The 25,803-nt window shown below is 42.4% G+C and overlaps 1 protein-coding gene across 1 annotated transcript; it reads right to left on the reverse strand.

Moving 5' to 3' along the window:
- Positions 1-24,222, reverse strand: LOC118563979 (metal transporter CNNM3-like). The gene is given in 12 exon segments (XM_036140625.1): positions 1-426; positions 643-769; positions 2,752-2,882; positions 5,862-5,958; positions 7,812-7,981; positions 9,321-9,479; positions 9,551-9,694; positions 12,216-12,373; positions 17,112-17,288; positions 22,855-23,189; positions 23,279-24,171; positions 24,174-24,222. Coding segments are annotated over 12 exon segments (2,475 nt in total). The 5' UTR covers positions 24,208-24,222; the 3' UTR covers positions 1-376.
- Between the last annotated feature and the right edge of the window lie 1,581 nt (positions 24,223-25,803).

Raw genomic sequence — 25,803 nt, forward strand, 5'->3', positions numbered from 1 at the left:
AACAAGTTCCCTTTAAACATGGTGAACCTCCAATATGGCCGCCAGAGAGACACGGTTCATCCCCACCTGCAGGCTTTTTCAAACAAAGTATTACTGTCACATCTTTGTTTTGTGGAAACAAAGGCTGATCAGAATGAAGAAGAATATCTACTGCAGCTACGGTAGGACAGAAACGGGCAAAGTGATGTAAAGAAAAAGGCAAAAACAAGGCTGAACGGAATAAACGTAAAAGACGCATTTACCTTTATACATCCACAGACATTCTAGCATGATTAGAGGGGCTCTCTGGGACAGATATTATGAGCAGGTAAATGTGTCAGCCTGTGAGTAAGTCTGAGACTGGGCTAGGTTGGATTTACCTCATGCATAAAACCCGCTAAAAGTAGTTCTCAATGGTATCAAAGAATGAAAAGTTTACAGGAAACTCTGGCCGGGCCAGAGATTAGAGGAGGCACGCAAGGAGGGAAAAGAAAGAGAAAGAGAAAATTAATTCAGTTCAGCTGAAGGAAAACCAGGAAAGCACATTCCTAAAAGAAAAGATAAAACACTACAAAGGCATCAGAAAGAGGAAGAAATAAAATGTTCGCAGGTTTGGCGAGGCAGCAGACCCGGCGGGTCAGACGGCGTTTCGAGCAAAGCTACCTGGTGTGGTGTTTCGTTCATTCAGCAGCTTCGTCTGACTGTTGGGCAGGATCTTGATCTCTGGAGGATCTGGGCTCTGGCCCGCCCGCGACGCCATGAGGGCGTTCAGGTACTGCAGGCGAGTCACCTGCAACGCGGCCACAGAGCAACACCAAACCGTTAAACATCATGGACATCATGAGCCGCCTTGTGCCTGTCTCCCAGCTCATCCCAACTCAATGTATAAAAAACGCTACTCTAAATTGATAAATACACAAAATATGGAAAGAAATAAAACAAAAAAAATGTAAATTTCTATGCAATTGAATAGACTTTTTCATCATTCAGTGTTGACAGAACAAAATTTCGTTCCATTGGCCCAATGACACGAGTACAAAAGAAAAACTCATTATAACTTTATTGCTTACTGAGTGGAATGAGTACAAAAGTAAATATGGGGTTTAAAGTGCATAAGTATATAAAATAATATAAGTTAGGTGGCAAAAAGGAGCATTATTCTGTCTGATATTTACCACTGGTTTGTATATTGCACTGGTTGTAGATATTTATATTAAATAAAATAAATAAGCTGTTTGGCACGCAGTTCAATGTATTGTTCTTTATGATTTCTTTTGGTGGGGGCTTGCCATATAGATTCAAGACTTGTTTCTTTTGCTTAAGTCAAATGAGTTCTATGCTTTAAAGCAATAATAATAATGCTGAATCCATCTTGAATCTGTTGGTGGAATACCTAATTTGACTTAATGAACCTTTACTGGGCATCATCAGGGACGTGCATTAACTGTCATGCTCCATGGGGGTCATCTTTCAGAGCATTTTTTTTCCCCACTCTCCTTTAAGCACACACAATAAAATCTGCAGACCCTCACCTCCCTGTCCATCTGTGTCCTCTGTATGTGTCTAGAATGTAGGAATCCATGGCAAAGCTTTATTAGGTAAGGCGCATGATTTTTTTTTTTTCCAGTAAAATGATACAGCCACCGGGTATTTCAGACCTTTGCCCCTCAATCACAAATCAGGCTGGGTGAATAGCTTGTTTTTACATTAAAGCTGAGCTCATACGCCAACATGAGTGCACTGAACGAAAGAAATGGAATAATCTGTATAATATGATTGAACTTGATTTTGTAAAGTGCCTTGAGATGACATGTTTCATGATTTGGCGCTATATATATAAAATTGAATTGAATTGAATTGAATTAAGATCCGTCTGAGGAGATTAACTTCATTTAGGCCAAATCTAACTGCTAACTCCCGCTTTAGCCGCGACTCAAACGCCACTTCACAGGGCTGGATTTTTACCAGCGTAGCTCTGTAAACCTGCATCTTTGTTTGCTAATTGCCCACGAGTAAATATAGATAGCATGTCACAGTTTCTTCATGCTGTTGCTGCTCTGATAGCAGAATGATTGATCATATTTAATGCCATAGTGAAGCGATACCCTAAAGGAAGAGGATGCTGAGAAACAATCTAAGGGGCTGAGCATGGGGGGAACTTCTCAGAGTCTAACTGATTGAAATTATGCCTAAATGTGGACCCGACTCTATGAAACAGGCCACATTCCAGTTCTAAGTCACCAAAGAATTCTCTAACATTTTAGATTTTGGTGTAAATGTTTGGGGTGGAGGAGCAAGTAGAGAGGTAGAGAAAGAAGGATGAGATGGGTCTGGTGAAATGGTGAAGAGAACAAGAAGGCAACTCTGAGCAACAACCAGAATCCAATATTAAAGCCCACATGATTCTAAAAATAAAAGACACGCATATTGGGCTCAAAGTTGGTCCGATGATGCAGTTTGTTCTACCCAGTTAAAGATATATTGGAGTGTTACCATTTTTTCAAGCAACTAAATTCAAAGCTACTAAAATGCTTTATATAAATAATGATAGAGAGTAAACAAGCAGAAAGAAGGAAGGAAGGAAGGAATAAAAGCAAAGGATGAAAGGATAGGAAAAAGGCCATTTTGTTTCCAAGTAGCTGTAAAACCTTGTATCTTCACTAATGCTTACAAATAAAGTTAATTGAGTAAAACAACAGTAGGGCAGGTGTCCCAACAGGTGTCCCAACAGGTGTCCCAGGGGACACGCCCAGTCATGCGTCATCCACTCACCCGTATGAGCTGCAGGTCAGTGAGAGCTCGCACTGTGTAGTCGGGGCAGTAGCTGGACGGGCTGGTGGCATCTGCTGACTCGAAGGGATCCCTGGGAGAGTGCCGCTGGGTCGACACTGGAGACTGGTGAACTGCAGTCACACACAAACACACACGCACCGTCTGAAACAGCACGGATGCCATTCACCAAACAGCAGGACTCCAGAGATGAAATCTGTGCTTCAGGCTCTGTCAGAAAACAAGCATCTGCAGAAGAAAGATACGCTCCTCTCTGTTCTACTTCACAGGGTTCCCCACCCTGATTGACACACACATATTGCTAGGAAATAAAACAACTGTGGGTAAGGATGCGATAATAAAAGTAGGATTTAAATATTGATAAGACCGACAACACATGAGGCAACCAACACAAGAAACCACAAACCTTAGAATATTTTACAAGCAGGGTTCCTACACAGTTTTCATTTCAAACCTCCTTATTTTTCCAGACTCATCTTTCCACCGTTTCCAGTCTAGTGTTTTTCACCTTACATACAAATACTATAGTTCAGTCGCTCTACAGCAGACGGGCTTTGAATATATAATCTACAGAAACAAGAAAGCTGAAGGAAGGGAAGGGGATCAACTTAGGGAAAGAGAGGACAAGGGAAGATAGGAACACGACAGGAGGATGCAAAGCTAGGATGCAAAAGAGGAAGGAGACAACCGGGAGGGAGGACACATGGAAGGAAGGATAAAGGTAAGGAAAGAAGGGTGGATACAACAAAGGAAGGAAGGAGGAGATAATGAGGGGAAAAGGACATGCATGAAAGGAACAAAGTAAGGAAGAAAGTAAGGAAAAAAGACTAAACACAAGGGGGGAAGAAACCAACGAAGGACAAGAAAATATATGAGGAAATACGGAGAGAAGGTAAACAGAAAAATTCAATAAAAGAAAGAAGGACATCTTTTTTAGACAATGGGAGAAACAATAAAGTCTGTAAACAGAAATATTGTATTCCATAGAATATTTACTTTTTTCCAGACTTTTCCAGACACAGAAAACAGATAAATCTAGTTCCATACTTTCAAAGACAAAGTAGGAACACAGTTTGTGAAACTGAATATTTTACTAGACTGCTTGTAAACTAATGTCCCCCACTGTTTTAGGGAATTGTGTGATTAGTTTATACACATGCACATAATTAACAGAGGTGGGCCCAAGTCATTGTATTTTAAGTCTCAAGTCAAATCCCAAATAAAGTATGAAAGTCTGAAGTCGAGTGCAAGTCCTAAATTGTACATACCAAGTAATTAAAAAGTCATCTGACCTAATATAAAATGTAATTAGAAAAATTACATTTAAAAAATATTCTGAAATGTGATTTAGAATGGAGTGAACTTCAAAATTATCAGAAGATCAGTACTGATGGAACGTTAAAAAAAATCCGCAAATTTACAAAATAATGACCAAAGTGGTACATAATTAAAAAATGCTACAACTGCAATACTATACACCTGCTTTTATAAAATTATATGAGTAAGATCAGATTATTAAAATAACTAGTTATTTATACAGCTGTTTTTGTGTTAGATGTAGGAATTATGAGAACTGAATAAAAACTGTCAGGATATTAATAAATCCAACTTTAAAACATTTAAGGAATGTAAAAATGATAAAGAAGATCATCTGAATAAAGAAATATTTAATTCAAACAGTCAATTAGAAAACTACAAATTTCCATGTGGAAAAACAAATAAATAAAACTATTTTTAGTATAATAGTATCATTACACCTAACAATTGCAAGAATTGCATTAGTGGTATATTAATGAAACCTAAATAATAAAAACAAAGAACATACTTTGTGTAAGTGACCCATCTGCTTGACATGAAGGGCAGATGGGGATATAAAAACATAAGATTTTTTGCTTCGCTTAAATCTTTTTTTCACCAAAAACAATTATAAAAAAAAAAAAAAAAAAAAAAAACTTCTCTTATGACTTCAGGGCAGACATCGCCGTTGCTCTCCGTCTTAAAACATCGTTACATACTTAATGTCGCAGGCAGCACTTGTGGGACTTTCTCCAGGCTTGCGATTAAGATTCAGATGGAGACACTTGAGTCTTTCTGGATTTAGATTATCACAGATTAATACGGTCCAGTTATGCTGCATAGTAGCCTACTCGTTGTTTGGGCGATACCGTACACAGCTTTTTTATCCCCCCTTTCTTCCAACTTTGCCCACACCTCCCTATTAATGCTTGCTGAAAGGACACCTCTACCACAGTCAGAGTCTTTGCTGTCATCGTAGGATGCAGAAGAATAGCAGCTAAGCAGAACGGTGGACGCAGCGTGCTTTTGGAAGCAACAAGGAAGAAACAATGGTGGTGGGCGCAGTGGGCTGGACCGAGCGCCTGGCATGGTTCCACCGTTGCCCGCACACCACACTTCCTTTGTAACACACTTTCTGTTTGGTGTAAGATGTCAAGTCTTTTCAAGTTAGAGTTCAAGTCCAAATGAAGTCATAAGCCATATGTGTGAAACCCCAAGTCCACTCCAGAGTGTGACTCCACTCCAAGTCACATGACTCGAGGCCACACCTCCACCTATTAATAAAGGTTTTTTTAATTGGTTCTTTCAGTTTTGATACAAACAGATTCCATCTTAGAAAGTGCAATGTTAACACCAAACGATATGAAAAGTATCATGGACTTTCATTTTCAGAAAAATACTCTTACTTAGGAATTCAAAAAAAACGTTATCCGGTATAAAATGCAGAGAAAATAATTATTTGTAATAACTTATAGCAGGAATGTCCCACCTAACATTTCCCCACATTTAAAACATAAATTGATAAAATATTAATAAAAAAATACTTACTAAACCCTATTCTAAATATAAAAGAGCATGTCTCTCTCACTGATGATCAGAGAGCACAAACTGCTTTCAGACTGATTCCTTCTGGAGCCTTTTTAACAAACACATTTGCTTGTCCACCTGTACGCAGTCCTCTCGCTGCTCCAAACATTGCAGCACTAAAGACAGTGAGCAATAAACCGATTTTTTAATCACCTGCCAGCAAAACTGTCTCTCTGGATGTGTTGGAAAGATGAAGTTTGGCATCTCACCTGAAGAGGGCAGCGTCAGAGCAGACACGCCGTAGTAAGTGAAGGCCCCGTTCTCGAACTTCAGGCCCTCTTTGCCAATTTCCACCTCTACACGGCCCTGACAAGCAAACAAGGATAATTTAAAAAAAAAAAAAAAAAAAAAACAGGCATCACTGAATAACACAGAATATCAATTTGGTTTTATTTCATTCTAATTGTTAAAAATATTTCAGAAACATTATAAAAATCTGACATGTACAAATGACCCATTCTTGTTTTTTTGTACAATTTATTATTTTGCCCTAAAGGACCTTGTAGATAAAAAAAAACGTCCTAATGTGGCATGAAGCAACCTTTAATTTTGACCTTTCCTCTCAACAGAATTGGTGTTCCCCGCTTTAGTCGAACAAGTGAATTTTATAGTCTATATACAATGAACTCTTAGTTTAGCCAAAATGAAACATATTTCTCTCAACTATACAAGCTCTCAAAATAAGGAACATTTTCCCCACATTCCAGACTGTTGATGTATTACTCTGTTTATATGAAAGCCACCTGCAGCCGCACTGGATTCTTCAGATGAGAGACAAGGTTAGCTATTGTATTTCCTTCTTTCTAAATAGATCAAAAGTCGCCTCAAAGTTTGATACAGAGTTACATCCTGTGAACATACAACACTCTGCTAAACAGACAGTTTGGATGAGTTAAGATGAAATGTTGTGGGTAAAGATCTGTGACACCATAGAAGAAGAACTCAAGTTCCTCTAGAATATGGCTGACGGGTGGAAGTAGGACAGTGTTTACCCCCGCCCTCATCATGGTCAAGATCGTTTTATTCTCTGTGTAGCTCCAGATCACACAGAGGTCATTTAAGGCTACCGTTTCTATTAAACAGAACTATAACTTGCTCTTTTAATAAACTAATTAGCTTGTCTTATTTACACAACATTTCAGTCCCTAAATGGCCTCCTCTATCCTCTGTATCACACAGAGTACTGTAATGATATGCCCACTAGGCATAGGTTGGTTACCATTATTTTTTAATTTACAGATTTTCCCATCAGAACGTTCCTATATAGTTATAGTTTATAGTTAAAGTTGCTTTGATAGGATACATGACAAAAGTTGAGCTGTTGAGCTGAGTTGTTTGCTGCCCAACTATGGCAAGCCATTTAACATTTAATAGCCAGTGGAGCTCTTTCAACTGTACAAAACTCAATTGTTCCTGGTAAATATTTCAGATATCTTGAAAATGTTTTCTTTCTTTTATTTGTTCAGAACAAATGAGGGGTTATGAAATATCTTAAACTTTTTTTCAGCAAAACTGTAATTCTGGATATCTTAAAATTGTATTTCTACAAGTAATTATATGGATGTTGATATGGTTAAAAAATTTATTTTGACAATTCCATCTAAAATGAAGTTAAACTGAGTTGTCAGTGGTTGTTTATTCCACATTTTTGTTTCAGTCTTTCACCACTATGTACATTTGTTAAAATAATTTTAAAAAACACAATAAAACGGCCCATTGTTTTAGCTCACTCTGGCTTTGTTAATCCTCTCCTACTTCTAAACCTAATAAACCTTCTTGGGTAAGAAATCGGTCCTAAATCTGTGATTTAATCCATCAAAAACCCTCTTCTTCCTAAGGTCTGAGAGCCAACTAGACTTTTGATGTAATTTAGGTCTTTGATCACCTTAATTCTGACAGAAAAGCTTTTCTTTTATATTTTAACCATTCCTGAATAATCAAGGTGCCGTTTGCAAGAAGAACTAGACTTCCAGATCATGTCACTCTTTGCTGGCAGTGAAAACCCATGTTTGTTTGTCAGACTTTGTGTCCTTCGGTTCCACCAAACCACAAACAAACTTGATGCTGGTGGGTCAGAACTGTCATTTGCCTCAGCCTATAAGTGGCTCTGCCTGCATGAAGCCGTGATCCTGCAGGCGGGCTGAGCGGGCGCTTCGTACCTGCAGCAGGAGGATGAAGTAGTCCACCGGGTGGTTGCGGGTGTACAGGTAGTGGCTCGGGCTCAGCCGGTTACTGTGGTCAAAGTGCACCTCCTGGTTGACGCTTGGGTGGCGCAGCAGGTGGAACAGCACCTTCTCGGACACTCGAGCTGGGCTGAAGTGCTCCACTTCTGAAGGTGGAAACATCATGACATGTTTTTATCCTTGTCGTAGCATTAGTTCTAAGAGTGTTTACAAGCCAATCGTGCCCCCACAGAAATGTTCTCCTGGCAGCATCCTTCAACAGATCGCTTTTTTCTTTCTTTCTTTTTTTTCTTTTTTTGTTTACTGATTTTTTAGAACCTGTGCTGTATTTATTACTAAAGTCAGGATAAGTGAAACCAATTAATAGAGAAGCAATATTGGCAAAAATAAAATAAAATTCCCACAACTTCTCAGCCTTGTATGTGTCAGGGTTCTGTCTTCATCTGTCATGCAGAGTTTGCCCTTTCCATGCCAGTGTAATTATAAAACCACAAGCATGCATTATGTTAACTGTCATTTTCACATCCTAGTTAGCTGTTTATTAGTTGTATCCCGCTTTCAGAAGCTCTGACCACTAGACCTGGGAGAACTTTCTATTTCCCATCTCAGAGCAAAAGTAAACCAGCTTCAACAAAATCTATAGAAGAATCTATAAACAAACTTGATCTCAAATACAGGATTTTGAAGAGGACCACTCTGACCATCAACTAACTAAAATAACTATCCCTTTTCCCTGAGATTATATACTGCAGATCAAAAGAATTGACTTTTTGAGTGGTTCACTAATAAAAGAAAAATATATATATATATTTATATAAGGTTCTGAAACACACACGCACACCAAAAGCAAAAACGCTAAGTAGCCCTAAGCTAACTTTAAGCTAGCGTTAGCCCAGACTGTTGAGTGAAGTGGAAAACAGACTTTATGACACATGGTAGTATTTATTCAACGTGTTTAGAAAACAGCATACATCTTAGAGACTATACCACACTCATTGAATGTCAATTAAATAGTATTTTTTTTAACTCTCTCTTGGTCTCTGTATATATATATATATATATATGTTTATTCCAATTGGCTAAGAATAAGCAATACATCACACGAAGAAGAAATGTGAGAAACCTCCGGTATGGACTGGGTATTTGGCTGCGCTCGGTGACCGCAGATAGCTCCCTCTCAAATACGTGGCCACCACCGTAATTTCGCATTGGTTGGTTTTCTTTTATGTTTTGGTGCATCTTGGTCTGACGTGAAGCTGTTATTTAGTCTTATATACAAAATCTTATTTGCGTTCGTCCTTATGCTTCATGGATTGTGTCAATGAGTATTAATTTGTTTAATTCAGTTTCTGTTGTGTTGCATTGCATTTATTTACACAGTTCCCACTTGTGTAAAAATAATGTTTGAACCAGGAAACCAGGGTAGTATACCATCTATAAAGGCTAAAAACAACATTTCTTTAATACACATCATGCTGAACACACCTCTAGACAGGAAGCGGTGCGTGGCCAGCAGGAGTTGAGGAGACGTGCGGATCTTAGGCTCGCCCTCTGGAGGCTTGAAAAGGGAAAACTCCTCGTGGGAGCTGCGAGGCTCCAGAGGGATCTCCAGAGGAGCCATGGGACGCTTCACCTTCCTGTCCACTGTAGGAGGAAAACAGCCACAGGTTTGAACAACGAAGCAAGTAGCGGGGAACTCGGTCGCAGACACTCACAGTAGCCGTCAGACTCGTCCATGATCTCTGACTTGATGATCTCCTCGATGACGTCCTCCAGGGTGACCAGCCCCAGCACCTCGTAGAAAGGATCGCCCTCCCCCTCGTTGTTCACCTTCTGGACGATGGCCATGTGAGAGTTGCCTACAAACATCAATCACAGAGACTGTCCTTCATCCAAAGCACAGGTCACTAATAAACTATGACCTGGTTGTTCTGGATCTCAATTTGTGAAGCATGAGAAAGAAGTCTGAGCAAATTAGAAAACTCTGCCTTTAAATGGAGCAAATGTATCCAGTAGGAAATAAACATGTCGAGAAATAAAAATAAAAATTAAAATAATTACAGGGACTTCAACTAGAGTTGTGTGCTTTGGTCAGATGACGCTAAGATTGAGATTTTAAACAACAAAACACTCTGAGTGGGGGTCTGTGTGAAAAAGCTAAACTCAAAGAAAGAATAAATATATGGAAAAGTACCTCATGGCTTTAAAAAACTGTGGAGGGTGTGTGACACTCTAGACCAGTTTCCTTTCTAAAAGCCTGGAAATTCGGTAGAGTGTATGACATTAATCCCTTGAAAAACCAGGACATTTAAATAAATAACAAGGTAGCAGCTTCTACAAGTAAATTGAAAATGGCTCAACACATTAGTTTTAAAAACGATTGTTGCTTTAGGTTACGAACCTGGGAAGTTTTATTTACCCGAACTGTTGCCTCCCTACCAGACATTTTTTCTTTATTTTCCAACTTCTATCCATGAATTAATTGTGTGCCTCTAATTAACAATTTATAATTCTGTATTAAAGTTTATGAAGAAGAAAACCCTAGATTACCTATTTTTTTCCATTACTTAATAATAAGTATTTATTTTACATTTATGTTTTTATCTATTTTTATGTTCACTCTGTTTTTTTTTTTTTTTTTTTTTTTTAAATATGGAAGATGTGTTACTTTGCCTCCTGAGCTTTTATCCAGGCCCTTACAGGAATAAAGTACTCTGATACTCACAGAGCCTTTTTACAAAGAATAAGCACAACAACACGCTCCAGAGTTACTGTATGCACCAATGTGACCAAAGTGTTGCCAAACTGCGCCTTTAGTGCCCCCATCACAAACTAAAATTATGGAAAACACACATTTACATGCAGAGTGTATATTTCTGCAGATCTGTTCCTTTATGAGCTAAAACAAAAAACAACAATGCCAATATTTGGGACTTGTCATTGCTAGAAAATCCTCCTATCATCTGCAAAAAGAGCAAAACAAATTTTCCTAATTTAGCAGATTTGATGAGCTTCAACCAAGACAACCGTGGAGACTTTCTTCTCCAAGCAGCGGCCCATCATCTAGGCCCGGTTCAGGCCACAGAGTCCTGCAGAAGGCTGCCGCTGATGCAGCAGGAAGCTGTGTGTGTTTCCACCCTGCTCAGTCAGCTGCAGCAGCAGGGACTGAGTCAGCACTGAGCTCCCTGCACATGCTCAGTGCTGTCTTTATACTGCATTAGAAAGCTGCAGGGAAACACTCATCATGTTACTGTTGTTATCTTCCATGGATACCATACAGTACAATTTGTGTGTTCCTTGGGGGAATATTCACTTTTCATTATTCTTTTTCTTTGAGTCTTTGATATGTACCATATTTAAAACTAAATGGAGCAATCTGTGTCCCTTTGGCCTGTATTGTGCCACTGCCTCCTAGTTTTTTTTAACCATTACAATTTGATTTCTTCCTTGCCTTCTGTTTTTCCATTCTCCTGGGTTAAAATCCCATCAAACTTTGTTGGTTTCCGTAAGGTGAAGATATTTTCTCATGCACTGTAGCTCTACTAGTACATCTATGGCATATTTTATATAGACCTTTTAGATGCTATATATTATATGGAATGGGATATGCTTTTGCCCAAAAAATTAAAAAAATACCTAAATCTATGTTGCTCCAACTTTCTGACCCTCACATAATAGCCCCCACCTAAGAAAGATCTACTGGTACTTTTTGTCTTTAAAAATAGCATTTGAGGGATGAAAAGTAAATAAAAGTAGGATATTTTTGTTATGTATGGTAAGGGGGGCTGAACGTAATAATCATATTTATGAAAAAGAAATTGGGAAACTATATGTATATATAATATTACAATGGTAATTTGTTAGTACATGTGGGACAATCTATTTATTAAAAACTTTACACAAAATATTTGAATTGATCCAAATCAACATTACTGGTATTTTGTAAACACTCCCGGGCCGTTATAATACCCCCTAAAAAATAATAATTAATGCATACAGGATGAGAAAAACAAACAAAAACATATTTTTTGTTACATTTTCTAACTAGTAAAAGAGAGTTTTATTGCTAAAACCAGCATGTAAGGGGTTAGAAATAAAGAATCCTGAATATTTAACGTACCCCTTGCGACCCCATAAGGGATAAAGCGAGTAAGAAAATGGATGGATGGAATATTTAAGGTGAAGTTGATAAAAAGATTTTGGAAAATATATGTAGAAATATAATACTCCATTTCCATTTTTAAAAGGTACATAGGTGGAGCACAAATGAAGGGAGCCCAAAGGGTTTAATGACTTGAGCAGCAGGATTCGTTAATTTAGATTTATACCATTAGCTATATAGCAGCAAAGCGCTGAGACAATAGCAGGATCTTAGAGCACCTTTCTTGAACTCCTCCAGCATGGCGTCCAGCTTGGTGTCGTTGAAGACAAAGTGAAGCGGATGATTGTAGAACTTGGTGATGGTCGTCATGGGGGTGCAGTCCTCCGGGTCCACCAGCGCCAAATCCTTCACATAAAGGATTTCCACAATGTTGGACCTGACAGAAACCAAACATGCAGGTCAGTGGGATCCAACTCAAAGCTAACGGCTACCTCTTCAAACAGGTTCTGGAACGGATGGCTTTATTGGTTTCTTTATGAAAAGTTCAAACACTGACCCGTCTCTTTTTTCTTTCTAAGTACAGTTTCACAGACCAGGGACCCGTACTATGAAGCAGGGCTTGTGGCCTATCAAGGTACCTTCAGCTACAGTTTGTGGTTTTAAGCATCATGAAGATGGTTCAACTTTACTTCAGATCTGGATCTATGGGACCTGATTCTGACAAGGTCTGTGTACTCTGCCTCTTGCCCAAATAGGCAGCAGCTATGACCAGTGATGAGCGAGTGAGTTGACTGTATTAGAGAAAAGCTGCTCTGTTTTACCATTTAAGGCGTACATCCGTCACAGACAGGTTAGGACATGTCAGTCTTTTGGAACTCTAGCTTTTATTTACAGAAAATAGCTGTTCATTCGATTTTTCAGGATTTATAGATGACTGGTGACGTTGGGCAACTTTCAGCTGTTACAAAAAAAAATTTTTATTCAGAGAGGTTAAGCCCAACAACTGTTGTTATTAGTCTGTCTTTAAGAGGCCAAGGCTCTGGAACGCTCTACCCCCTCATTGTCCATGTTTAAAACTTGTTTAAAAACGTACTTTTACTCACTGGCCTTTAAACCAATTGAGATTTGATTTTACTTCATTTTTACTGGTATTGTTTTTATCTGTATTTGCATTGTTTTATTGTGTTTTGTAGCAAGTTTCTTAATTTAATATTGTGTGCTTAGTTTTTCCATTTTGTCACTTGGTCTCATTTTCCGTCCGTCCGTCCGTGTTCTTCCGCTTATCCGGGGTCGGTTCGCGGGGGTAGCAGCTTCAGTAGGGAGGCCCAGACGTCCCTCTCCCCAGCCACTTGGGCCAGCTCCTCCGGGGGAATCCCAAGGCGTTCCCAGGCCAGCCGGGAGACATAGTCCCTCCAGCGTATCCTGGGTCTGCCCCTGGGCCTCCTCCCGGTGGGACGTGCCCGGAACACCTCACCAGGGAGGCGTCCGGGAGGCATCCTAACCAGATGCCCGAGCCACCTCAACTGGCTCCTCTCGACGTGGAGGAGCAGCGGCTCTACTCTGAGTCCTCCCCGGATGACTGAGCTCCTCACCCTATCGCTAAGGGAGAGCCCAGACACACTATGGAGAAAACTCATTTCGGCCGCTTGTATCCGGGATCTCGTTCTTTCGGTCATGACCCAAAGCTCATGACCATAGATGAGGGTAGGAACGTAGATCGACCGGTAAATCGAGAGCTTTGCCTTTTGGCTCAGCTCTCTCTTTACCACAACGGATCGGTACAGCGCCCGCTTCACAGCAGACGCTGCACCAATCCGCCTGTCGATCTCCCGCTCCATCTTCCCCTCATTTGTGAACAAGATTCCAAGATACTTGAACTCCTCCACTAGGGGCAGTACATCCTCCCCAACCCGGAGGAGGCACTCTACCCTTTTCCGATTCAAGACCATGGTCTCGGATTTGGAGGCACTGATTTTCATCCCGGCCGCTTTGCACTTGGCTGCGAACCGCTCCAGTGAGAGCTATAGATCACGTCCTGATGAAGCCAATAGGACCACGTCATCTGCAAATAGCAGAGACGCAATCCTAAGGCCACCAAAACGGATCCCCTCAACACCTTGGCTGCGCCTAGAAATTCTGTCCATAAAAGTTATGAATAGAATCGTGACAAAGGGCAACCTTGGCGGAGTCCAACTCTCACTGGAAACGAGTCGGACTTACAGCCGGCAATGCGGACCAGACTCTGACACCGGTCATACAGAGACCTGACAGCCCTTATTAAAGGGCCCGGTACTCCATACTCCCGGAGTACCCCCCACAGGATCCCTCGGGGGACACGGTCGAATGCCTTCTCCAGATCCACAAAACACATGTAGACTGGTTCCTACATCCCTCCTCAGGATCCTGCTGAGAGTGTAGAGCTGATCCAGTGTTCCACGGCCAGGACGAAAACCACACTGCTCTTTCTGAATCCGAGATTCGACTATCCGACGGACCCTCCTTTACAGAACCCCTGAATAGACCTTACCAGGGAGGCTTAAGAGTGTGATTCCTCTGTAGTTGGAACACACCCTCCGGTCCCCATTTTTAAATAGGGGGACCACCACCCCAGTCTGCCAATCCAGGGGAACTGCCCCCGATGTCCACGCAATGCTGCAGAGCCACGTTAACCAACACAGCCCCACAACATCCAGAGCCTTAAGGTACTCAGGGCGAATCTCATCCACCCCCGGGGCCTTGCCACCGAGGAGCTTTTTAACAACCTCGGCAACCTCAGCACCAGAGATGGGAGAACCCGACCAGAGTCCTCAGGCTCCGCTTCCGCAATGGAAGACGTGTTGGTGGGATTAAGGAGGTCTTAAAATTCCGCCCACCGAAGCACGACGTCCCGAGTTGAGGTCAGCAGCACACCACCCCCACTATAAACAGTGTTGGTACTGCACTGCTTCCCCCTCCTGGGACGACGGATAGTGGACCAGAATCGATTCAAAGCCGTATGGAAGTCTTTCTCCATGGCCTCTCCGAACTCTTCCCACGCCCGAGTTTTTACCTCGGCAACCAGCCGAGCCGCCTGCCGCTTCGACTGCTGGTACACATCAGCTGCTTCCGGAGTCCCACAGGCCAAAAAAGCCCGGTAGGTAGCACAGCTCCGACTAGCCGACTCAACAATTGAGGAGCGGGACATGGTCCATTCAGACTCAATGTCCCCCGCCTCTCTCGGGACGTGTTCAAAGTTCTCCCGGAGGTGGGAGTTAAAGCGCCGTCTCACAGGGGACTCTGCCAAACGTTCCCAGCAAACCCTCACAATACGTTTGGGCCTGCCAGGTCTGACCGGCTTCCTCTCCCATCATTGGAGCCAACTCACCACCAGGTAGTGGTCGGTGGAGAGCTACGCCCCTCTCTTCACCCGCGTGTCCAAGACATGCGGCCGCAGATCAGATGAAACGACAACAAAGTCGATCATTGAACTGCGGCCTAGGGTGTCCTGTTGCCAAGAGCACATATGGACACCCTTATGCTTGAACATGGTGTTCGTGATGGACAATCCATGACGAGCATAGAAGTCCAACAACAGAACACCACTCCAGTTCAGATCAGGTGGGCCATTCCTCCCAACCACGCCCCTCCAGGTCCCACTGTCATTGCCCACGTGAGCGTTGAAGTCCCCCAGCAAAACGAGGGAGTCCTCAGGAGGGGCACTCTCCAGTACCCCCTCCAAGGACTCCAAAAAGGGTGGGTATTCTGAACTGCTGTTTGGCACATAAGCGCAAACAACAGTCAGAACCCGTCCCCCCACACGAATGCGGAGGGAGGCCACCCTCTTGTTCAGCGGGGAGAACCCCAACGTACAGGCACCGAGATGGGGGGCAACAAGTATGCCCACCCCAGCTCGGCATCTCTCACCGGGGGCAACTCTAGAGTGGAAGAATGTCCAGCCCCTCTCAAGGAGACTGGTTCCAGAGCCAGAGCCATGCGTCGAGGTGAGCCCGTCTATCTCTAGTCGGAAACTCTCAACCTTGCGCACTAGCTCAGGCTCCTTCCCCACCAGAGAGGTGGCATTTCACATCCCAAGAGCCAGCTTCTGCAGTCGAGGATCAGAACACTAAGGCCCCCGCCCTCTACTGCCACCCGTTGCACAATGCACCCGACCCCTTTGGCCCCTCCCATAGGTGGTGAGCCCATGGGAAGGGGGACCCATGTCACCTCTTCGGGTCTCATTTTATTGTTTTTTATGTTCAGCAATTTGTGTCAGCTGTGTCTGGTGGTACAGCGCATTATAAATAAAGTTGATGGTGATGATGAAGATGATGATAAACCAGCCTTGTAGAACAGGGCTCTGGCTATTTAACCCACTGTAACATAATGTGTTCTTTAATCAACATAAACACAATGCTTTTAAACCTTCAGTATAGTTGCATTTAAACATATGATATAGTGGCGTTTAGACTATGAGATCCACTGTGTATATTTTTACATTTTATCATTATTAAACATGATAGAAGACAAGTAGGTATAAAATGTGTTGGAATTTTTTTTAGTTTTAAATAAACTTGTCTTTTCTTTCACATAACAGCCTAGAAAAATGTGGACTACAAAAGAGAGTAATAGCGTTTAGTTAAGATGTGACCAACAGTTACCCTTTTGACCGGGGTTTTGTAATGTTTCCATGACAAGTCTTTCATTTAAAATAACATTTTCCAGCAGAGGTTATTCATTACAAGCAAAACAAATCTGTAGATTTAGCTGAAAACAGCAGAAGCCTCCTGGGATGGTCTGGTCAGGATTACGTTTTAGCAACATCTGAGTTTTACAGAAAAGTGCTAAACACCATAAACCTGTTCTTTTCTCTGTAGTTTCTTTCTTATTATAACACAAATTATGTTATATATTATGGTTTTTACAATACACCTGTAAAAAGTAACCTGCCCAAGAGGCTGGTTAAGATGAAAGTATTTACTGTTTATGGTGCCTTCCAGTGTTTAAATAATGACACCACCAAGTTGTTTATACTGGAAAGAGGCTGCTGGTCAATAAGAACTAAATCCCACAACTGCTGGCACAAATATCTAATCACTTCTTTTGGAGGATATTCAGTCAGTCAGATTGTTGTACAATAATTTGTAGATAACACGCTCTGATTAAAGTGTTTACATGGATAACTGTGAAGCTCCTACCTCTCCTCCTCATAAATGGGCACCCGGGTGTATCCGCTCTGCATGATCTCCGACATGGTGGAGAAGTCGAGGACGGACGAGCTGGGAAGCATGAAGCAGTCCTTCAGAGGAGTCAGGATGTCCTCCACTGTCTTTGTCCGTAGCATCCCATGGCTGAACTCCTCTTTCACAAACTCACTGAGCGCACACACACAGTTCAGAAACAATCAGTTAACATTTGCTTTACTAAAAGTTCATGAAACTAATATATTTTTATATGAATCCATTTCCAATTGTCTAACTTGTCTTTAACTAAAAGTTTTTAGATGTTTTTTAGAAAATTTGCCCAAATCTGTTGACTTCATGTAGTTTTCCTAATGTAACATCCCAGATTAAGTCTGATGAAAGGCTACCAAGTTGAGACATTGTTGAAGACATGTCTTCAGTCTTCAGAGTGCTGCTCCAAGACAAGTCTGGTGAAGAAATTTCTAATGCAGCGTCCACGCCAAGACGAACATGGTAAATTTTCATAACCAACTAAGAAAAAATGTGTATCTCCACGAGAGGACGCAGCGCCACTGAAAAGGCTGTATTAGGTATGCCAGGCCCATTGGTGGCACTATGACATTGCCACAGAAACATGCAAAAAAAAAAAAAAAAAAAAAAAACACCAGGCATGTCCAGAAAAGTTATGTGACGTAAACAGAAGCATGGCGGGGAATCAGACACGAACATCTGTGCATGTTCTACGTCATCTTCAGGTGGGTTGGCGGAGCACCCCCACATAGAACAGGCTCTTTAGAAAGCAGGATTCTGGTCAGGAGGTCATTATGCTGAAAGTTGTCAAAATTACTTTGAAATTAGATCTAATTTAATTTCTACTGAGCTAATAGTACCACACGGATATGTGAGAGTAACACAAAAAAGTCAGTAAAGCTCTGAACATGCATCAACAGCGTTGTAAACCTGCTGGACAACATACGTTAACGTTAGCTGTCATTAGCTTGACGAACGGCTCAATGACAGGGCTGTTCTTCATTGTGTGTGCTCCCCCTCCAAGCTGCACCACGCATAGCTCACAGTCCCTCGTTACGCTGATAAAAAGTCCTGATGAGGATGCTACTAACAGCCTTAACAAAGCCAATATTTGCCTAGGTATGAACACTGAGCGGTGCCATCTTTGCTGTTATTTGTCAAAGTGAGGTGCAAGTGAAGGTAAGACGTCATCGTTTCAAAAAATATACAGCTCGTGTGTACATATGGAAAAATTAAACAACCGTTTTGAAATGTATCCACTCAGGGACCCCTTTTCAAAAACGATCGGTCTCCCAAAACTCCGGATCCGTGTGGACGCACAGCCTACACAACAAAATATCTTTGCGGATACACCTAATGTCATTTCTGCATGGACGGGGCCTAAGTCACTTCACAAATAATTAGGACTAATTCAAATCAGATCTCAGGGCAGTGGTTTTCAACCCTGGCCCTCAAGTTCCTCTGCCCTGCAGGTTTTGGACGCGTCTTTGTTCAAACTCACCTGATTTAAATTATTGCATGACCCCCCTCTGCGTGCTGGCAAGTACTACATGAGCCTCTCAATGATCCATTCATTTAAGCCAGGCATGTGGAATTTAGGAGACGCCTAAAACATGCAGGATGGGTCCCTGAGGACCAGAGTTGGGAATCACTCTCTCAGGGTATTTGAGCCCAAGCCATCTGAAGACAGACTTAAGTCCTTAGAGCAGGGGTGTCAAACCTACGGCCCGTGGACCGGTTCCGGCCCGCCGAACAATTTAGTCCAGCCTAATGGCTAAATGCATTATCATTATTAAAAAAAATGATTTTTTTTTCCCCCCCCCCCCCCCCAGTGTCCTGTCTGGCAATGTGGAAATAAGACTTGCTATCTTAATGCCAAAAAGTTGCACCGACTTTCCAACTCGTAATAGCGACTTTAGGGCCGTTCCAGTTCAATTTTCTGACCCGGAGGTAGTAAATTCCGACTATCGAGGACAAATGGAACGCACTAATAGGTTTGCTTCAAGTAAAGCATTGCCAGTATACAATAGTTAGCCTTAAGTAATAGTTTCCAAACAGTAGCACTGGTAACACACTTGGTCCTTGGGATGCTTTTATTAAAGATAGTTCTTTGGGAATATTTCAGGCAAATATGAATGTATTGGTTGCTTATAGTCTTTGATATAGCTCTAAAGTGGAAACTTGGAAATAACATCAAACCCAAGTTCACCATTTTCCAGTTCAATGTTAAGGAACCAGCAGGATATATTTAGTACCCACACTGCTCTGCTGATCTGATCTGCTGCTCAGACAAGACTCAGTAAGTGTTCACAAACATGCTAATGGCCGCATGGATTCTTGTTCTGATCAAGAATCATTTACAGTCTCTCAGATGCCAATGTCCATTGAACACGCTTTAGCTGCTCTGAGGTGTTTGCTCGTACAATCATGCATATTGAATCGTTTTTTTTCTCCAATGTTCTGTAGATTGGCTAATGTCTTCCGCTATTATTAACTTAAATATTGCATTTCTTTTTTTTTTTTTTGCATAATGTAAGCAATCTTCATCTGAATATGCCATATTATATATTGGCATGTTATAATATTGCAATGTGCAATTTCTTTTCTGTAAGTTCATTCTCTTTTGCTTTAAAACTTAAATTTAAATGAGCTTTTTATTCATATTACTTGAACTAGTCTGTAATTCTGTTGTATCCGGTCTACTTATATATTTTCTTGCCGCTGCCATGCTCAAATTTCCCCATCGTGCCAGAATAAAGGTATTTCTACTATATTCTAATTAGTAGCATACAATTAAAATGAACTCCTCCAAGGCAGCATATTTCTCTGCGTTTCTTACCTTCGGATCATGTCGCAACATGTTCACTCACTGAATGAGATTGCTGCTTGTATTAAACACTCAAATTATTTGCCAAGAAAATTGGCTGAAGTGCAAATAATGTTTTTTGATTGCAACAATCCCACACTGCATTTGAAGGCTGACATTGATGAGAAGCTTCAGAATTTGCCACAAGGTGTTCTTACTCTTAGGGACCTTCTTATTATTTATTTTTTTCAAATTTCAAAAGTATAAAATTTCAATTTTTAAGGTAGAAATAAACACTTCACAAATTTTTAAACTGCATCTACTGAGTAAAGAAGTGCTGAAGAGTTCTCTGGTTGTTGTTTTAATGAAATTACACAGAACAAGTCCTGCTGTACTGTTTTAAAAGGATGGGGTACTTGAAAAGCATCTGAGGTTGTTCTTGTTCCAAATTTTGAAAATTGGCTCATCTGAAGTCTTCAGTGGGACAGTTAAACTATTCTCAAGGTCTTTAGCAGGGTTGTTTGAGTTCAGTCTGGGGAACTAACTCAGGTCTAAATAGGATCATTTAGAATGATTTCTTGCCAAAAAATGGTTTGGATCACGACAGGAAGATGAAGCCTGAAGGCATGATTCAGATATGCCACCCCTGAACATCCAAAACCTATTACCCTGAACCCTTAGTCTACCTTGGGCTGTTTGTTGCTTGTGTTTACGGTGCATTTTATCTAAATAACGTCTTTTGACTCTAATAACTACTGAACACATCAATGCTGCTTCTGACTGAAAACCAATACTTCTGGGAGGTTTAGTACAACCCCGTTGGTCCTCTGTAACCTGATAATCCGTTAATTTAATATGTCTGGGAGGTTAACCCTACCCCCAAAGTGGGCGGTTCCAAGTCTGGGGGTGAAGCAGGGCCCGGGGCTGAGGTCAGGATGAGGGAAAGTGACATGTTGAAACATGGAGGGACAAAGGCGACATCTGGTGGTTTTTCTTTTCATTTTTCACCCCCCTCCTCACCGCAGGTTGAGGGATGCTTTGTGGAGCCCACCGGGGCTGAGCCTTATCAGTTGGAGCCAATGGCTATAGGCGCCAACCCTGAGATGCTCGAAGCCAACACTACTGAGGCAGTGAAGGACAGGATGGGTGCAGTTTGTGAGTGGTAAAGTGACGTCATTGCCGACGCGGGTTAACGATAACAAACGCTAAACACTATCGATCGATGCTCAGTTCCAACTCTTGAATCTGACTAGCTGCAGGGGCAACAGGACGGGTCTGACTGAGATGCTTTTATACCCGAACACGGGACTATGGTAAGGAAAGTACATACCGTTTGAACCAATAGGAAAATTCTACTGCAGTACCCACTGTTCAACCCCAAGAGGGCAGCACTGAGACGGGTTTAAGAGAAATGCTGGAGAACTAAACAAGTTTGCATGAAAAAGTTGTAAAAAATATAAATAAAAAAGTAGCAGCCTTGGTCCAGAATATATGGCTTATCTGCAAAAAAATTATTTGGGGGTAAGTTACACTTTAAAGTCTAAAGCATCAGACTGAGGGCCTGAAACATAATGCTCAGAATATTTGAAAAACTACCTCTACCTCCACAAAGCCAGGGTCGTCTTCTGGGTTAAATATCTACCCTGATCATTTGTTTTTACCCCAGGAGATGTTGTGGAAAGTGACGGGGCTACAGATTGCCTCCAATAAAACTGTACCATTTCCTGAAAAGCTTTCCTGCCCTGGAAAGATGCCTTAAATCATGTTTTCAGTCTGTGGATGGCAAGTTCAAACATGTCTCAGCTCTACTAAACAAGTTCAGATCAAACGAACCTTTACACACACAGCCCTCCGAGTAATTCTCTTCTCCTTCTGACTGAGGAGTCGCTCATAACTAAAGTCTTTGGAGGACATGTCCAACTCAGTTCTTTGGTACTCGAAGGTTAGTCCAGGTTAAGCCTTAATTTTGTTGTTAACCTTTAATACTGTGGAAGGTCGCGGTGTGGGGACAGGCCGTCGCAGGTTTGACTCCTGGCGGTGGACCTTTGCCGCATGTCTTCCCCCCTTCTCTCTAAACCTGTTTCCTGTTGCTCTGCTTTCAAATGAAAGCCACTAGTGCCACCAAACAAAATACTTTAATACGGTAGATGTCTGCCTGTTTAGTTTCATCTTACACCTCCGTTGCTTTCCAATCTGGGTCAGCTATTCTTCAATTGAAATCTCAGCCCTGGTTATTCATCATCCCGTTAGCACGCTTTTCCACGTTAGGTTTTAAACAAAGTCCAAGTCATCAATCATATCATTAAGACTCTAAAATGTATCTTTTTATGGAGCTATAACTATTTGGAACTTTAAGGTCGACACATAGCTACACTAGTAGCCGGTAATGTTAACAGCATGGTTTCAAAAGTAGGTTTTATTCAGAAAACATCTAAAAGCAAAAATGTCAGCCGTGTTCCTTGCAGCTACATACGCCTTTCTCCTTCTCCGTCTCCCATCCTGCTGTAATCTGAGTACGCAAAGTCAGAGTGAGCGGTGATCCTAAACATGAATACGGTACGAACACGGTCTAGGTCAGGGGTTCCCAAACTTTTCAGCTTCTGACCGCCGGACTTGTGACGTCATCTTTGGCTGCTTGAAGCAAGTATAGTTAATGAAGTAAAGTAATTGCCTAACAGCAACACAAAAACCCCTTTTCTGGGCTCCGTGAGTGAAGCCAAACATGTGACTAACAATCTGTTGACAGCAGCCATTTTTTTTCTTGTAACTTACAATACTTTGAATTTATCAGGTTGCAGGATATCCTACCGAGTCCCGCAACCCTGGGGAGCCCTGGGAATACCAGGCTGGTATAGCTGATCAGAACGGATTCAGAAGGTTTACTTAATTTAAAAAAAAATGCTCACTGAGCTTTTATTCTACCTATAGGGGTCATTGACGCTGGCGCGGATCATCTCCATGGCTCTCTCCCGTATCCCACAGGTGCTGATGTCTCTCCCCAGGCCCAGGTCCAGGATCAGCCCGAGAGGACAGGACAGGGGGCAGGTGAGCACCATGCAGACCTGGGCCAGCCAGGTCAGTCCGGGCGCCAGCTGGAAGCCGTAGCCGGAGCACATGACGTGAGGAGCCAGCTCGGCCAGGAAGAAGATCAGGAAGCCACTGGTGAACACCGCGGACACGACGCAGCCCAGCGCCCTGTACAGGAGCACCCCGAGGACCGAGTGGCCCAAGGCGCAGAGGAACAGCAGCGAGCATGCCTGGACGGGAAAGAAGGACACAGAACAGCGCTCCCACATAACATCCCTGCTGGGGTTTCTAGTTTTCCAACTTGCTCTCGGAAACTCACCAAGAAGTTCCCCCTCCTCCTGATGGGCTCCAGGCGCTTGGCGGCGCGTTTCTCCTCCTCGGAGCCACAGCTGTGGAGCACATAGAGCTCCACGGGGTCCAGCCAGAGCAGGCTCAGGTTCACGGTCCTCAGCAGCCCGCAGATCAGCAGCATCAGCACCACCAGGAGACCCAGAGCCCACGGCGGGATGTGGTCTGCTGGGAGAGCCCCGGCGCCGCTTATCCGCAGTCTGTCCGGGCCCACGGATGCCCACCTCTCCCCGCTCTGCACACACAGGTGGTGGAAGTGGTCCGAGATCCTCCCACGCTTCACCTCCACCGTCAGCAGGCCGCTGTACATCTCGTCCGGCTCGAACTTTTTGACCTCAAATTCGGACTCGTCGCGGCTGGACTCATCCTCGCACGGGTCCGGAGCATCACCGACCGCCCCCGCGGCTCCCGCGGGCGCCCCAGCGAACGCCAAGCTCGGCCAGCTTCCATTCAGATTAGCCCCAAAGAGACGGAGCTTGAACGTGGCTCCTCCTGGCGCAGAGATGATCCGACCCTTCATGCGCACCGGACCCACCGGGTCCTCCAGTCGCAGCCCCACGACCTGCGGAGCTTCCTGGCTGCAGGCGCCGTACCTGATCCCACAGAACAACAATAACATCAACAGGAACCGTAGACCTGCCAAGCTGGCCACCATATTGGAATTGCTCAGCCTGGCTCTGCGCGGATCATGTGACTCCAGCCTCGCAGTGGCTCCGCCCACTTGAGCGCTGCAACCGAGCAGCGTCGGCGGCCATTTTGGCTCAACCAGCGCATTCTTAAAAGCTGAGTGATTAGAGCGGCGTACATGTTGGCGCTGGGTTCCAGAGTGTTTTTGTTTTGGAGGCCCCGCCCCCTCCCAGTGTTCACAGCCACGAGCGACGAGGACGAGCTCACGCCCATCTTTGTTGAATTTGTTGAAAACAAGCCACTTGTGCCTCTGCCCCTCTGCTGAAGACACGTACTTTTATGATGCCTAATGTTGATGCTGATGCATGTGCTCGTGGAAATGTTTAAGATTGAATTGGTCTGTTTGGAAATAGCTGAACTCCTGCGTTGAAATGGTTCGGCTATGATGGATGCGGGTTTCACGCCTGTGTTTGTCGACTTCTTATCATGAAGTCTTCAGAGAACAAAGTTCTCTCCTGTTATGTTGATTGACTTCAACAGGCAGGGCTGATCAACTTCTTTTGGGCTCCAGGGCAGATATTTCAGCTGCTCGCCACTAGGCCCGTTTAGGGTGTGTGATTTTTGACATTTCCCCTGAAGCCAGATGAGATTAAATATACAAATAAACACCTTCCAGTATTCTCAACACTACTATGATCAAGGGTATGGCCATTAAACAGAACTCAATGATAACTACATTTTCTTCATGCCATCGCCTTTCTTGTTTTTATAGCTTTAGGTTGTTTTTTTGGCCGGTTTATTTCTTTTCTGGCCTGGGCGGGTAACCCACAGGAATACGGAGGACCCACTCTGCCAAATTTGAAAATAAATACAGAATTATATAAATGCTCAAATAAATAACTAAATATGTGTGTAATTAATTTAACAACAAAATTCAGCACATAAATAAATGTAGGCAGTAAATAAATTATACAATGTGACGTAAATGTATATATATCTCTTAATAAGCTTCTTTTTTCATCTTTGTAGGAGCATGAAGTTATACTTATTTCTCTGAGCCATAACTCCAACATTCAAATATTCTTCTGTATGAAATACCAAGTGACAAATTCAAAATAAACACATAAACAAATAAATGCTCAGTAGATATGCATATATTTAAATGAACAAAAATATGCAGTATATGAATGTAGACAGTTATTAAATATAATGAGACACAGGCTAAATGTATATGTCTCTTAACATATTTATTCATCTTTGTGAGGATTACCAAATTTTATCGTCTAATTTATTAATTGCTTATTTTCAAACAAATGTATTTCTGTTTCTGTTTTTATTTTTTGTATGTTTTATTCTTTCTTTGTATTTTTTTTGCCATATATATTTATTCAATGTCTGCCCTTTTTACATTTCTGCACGCATTTCTACCTTAAAATGTAAATGAGGAGGGGTGTGCATTAAAAGGACAACTTCTACCTATTGGTTGCTTAGACTGAATATCTGAATCCACAAAGTAGGGTTCATCCGAATACCCTTTTTGGGTCAGGACTCTTTAGCCAAAGCGGAAGTGTGTCAGCAGTCGTCACGATAAGTGCTGTCTGTGATAGAGTTAAGTTTAATAAATCTTTTATTCTGGAAAGAAAACCAACACAAACAAGTTTTAGACTCTTCTCAAAGAGAAGAGGGCAGAAGGGCCAGAAACGTGAGGCTGTTTTCATCACAGTCTCGGCTCCCATCTGCGCTGGCTACCTTCTGTCTCTTTGCCTTTATTATCAGACATCAAAGAAAGGACAGGAGGAGTCAGGAATTCACAACATGGGTGTAAAAGATAAGGGGGGTTTTACAACATGGGGTTGGTACACAAAGAGG

This window comes from Fundulus heteroclitus, chromosome 8 (genome assembly GCF_011125445.2).
Source record: "Fundulus heteroclitus isolate FHET01 chromosome 8, MU-UCD_Fhet_4.1, whole genome shotgun sequence".
Taxonomy (NCBI): Eukaryota; Metazoa; Chordata; class Actinopteri; order Cyprinodontiformes; family Fundulidae; genus Fundulus; species Fundulus heteroclitus.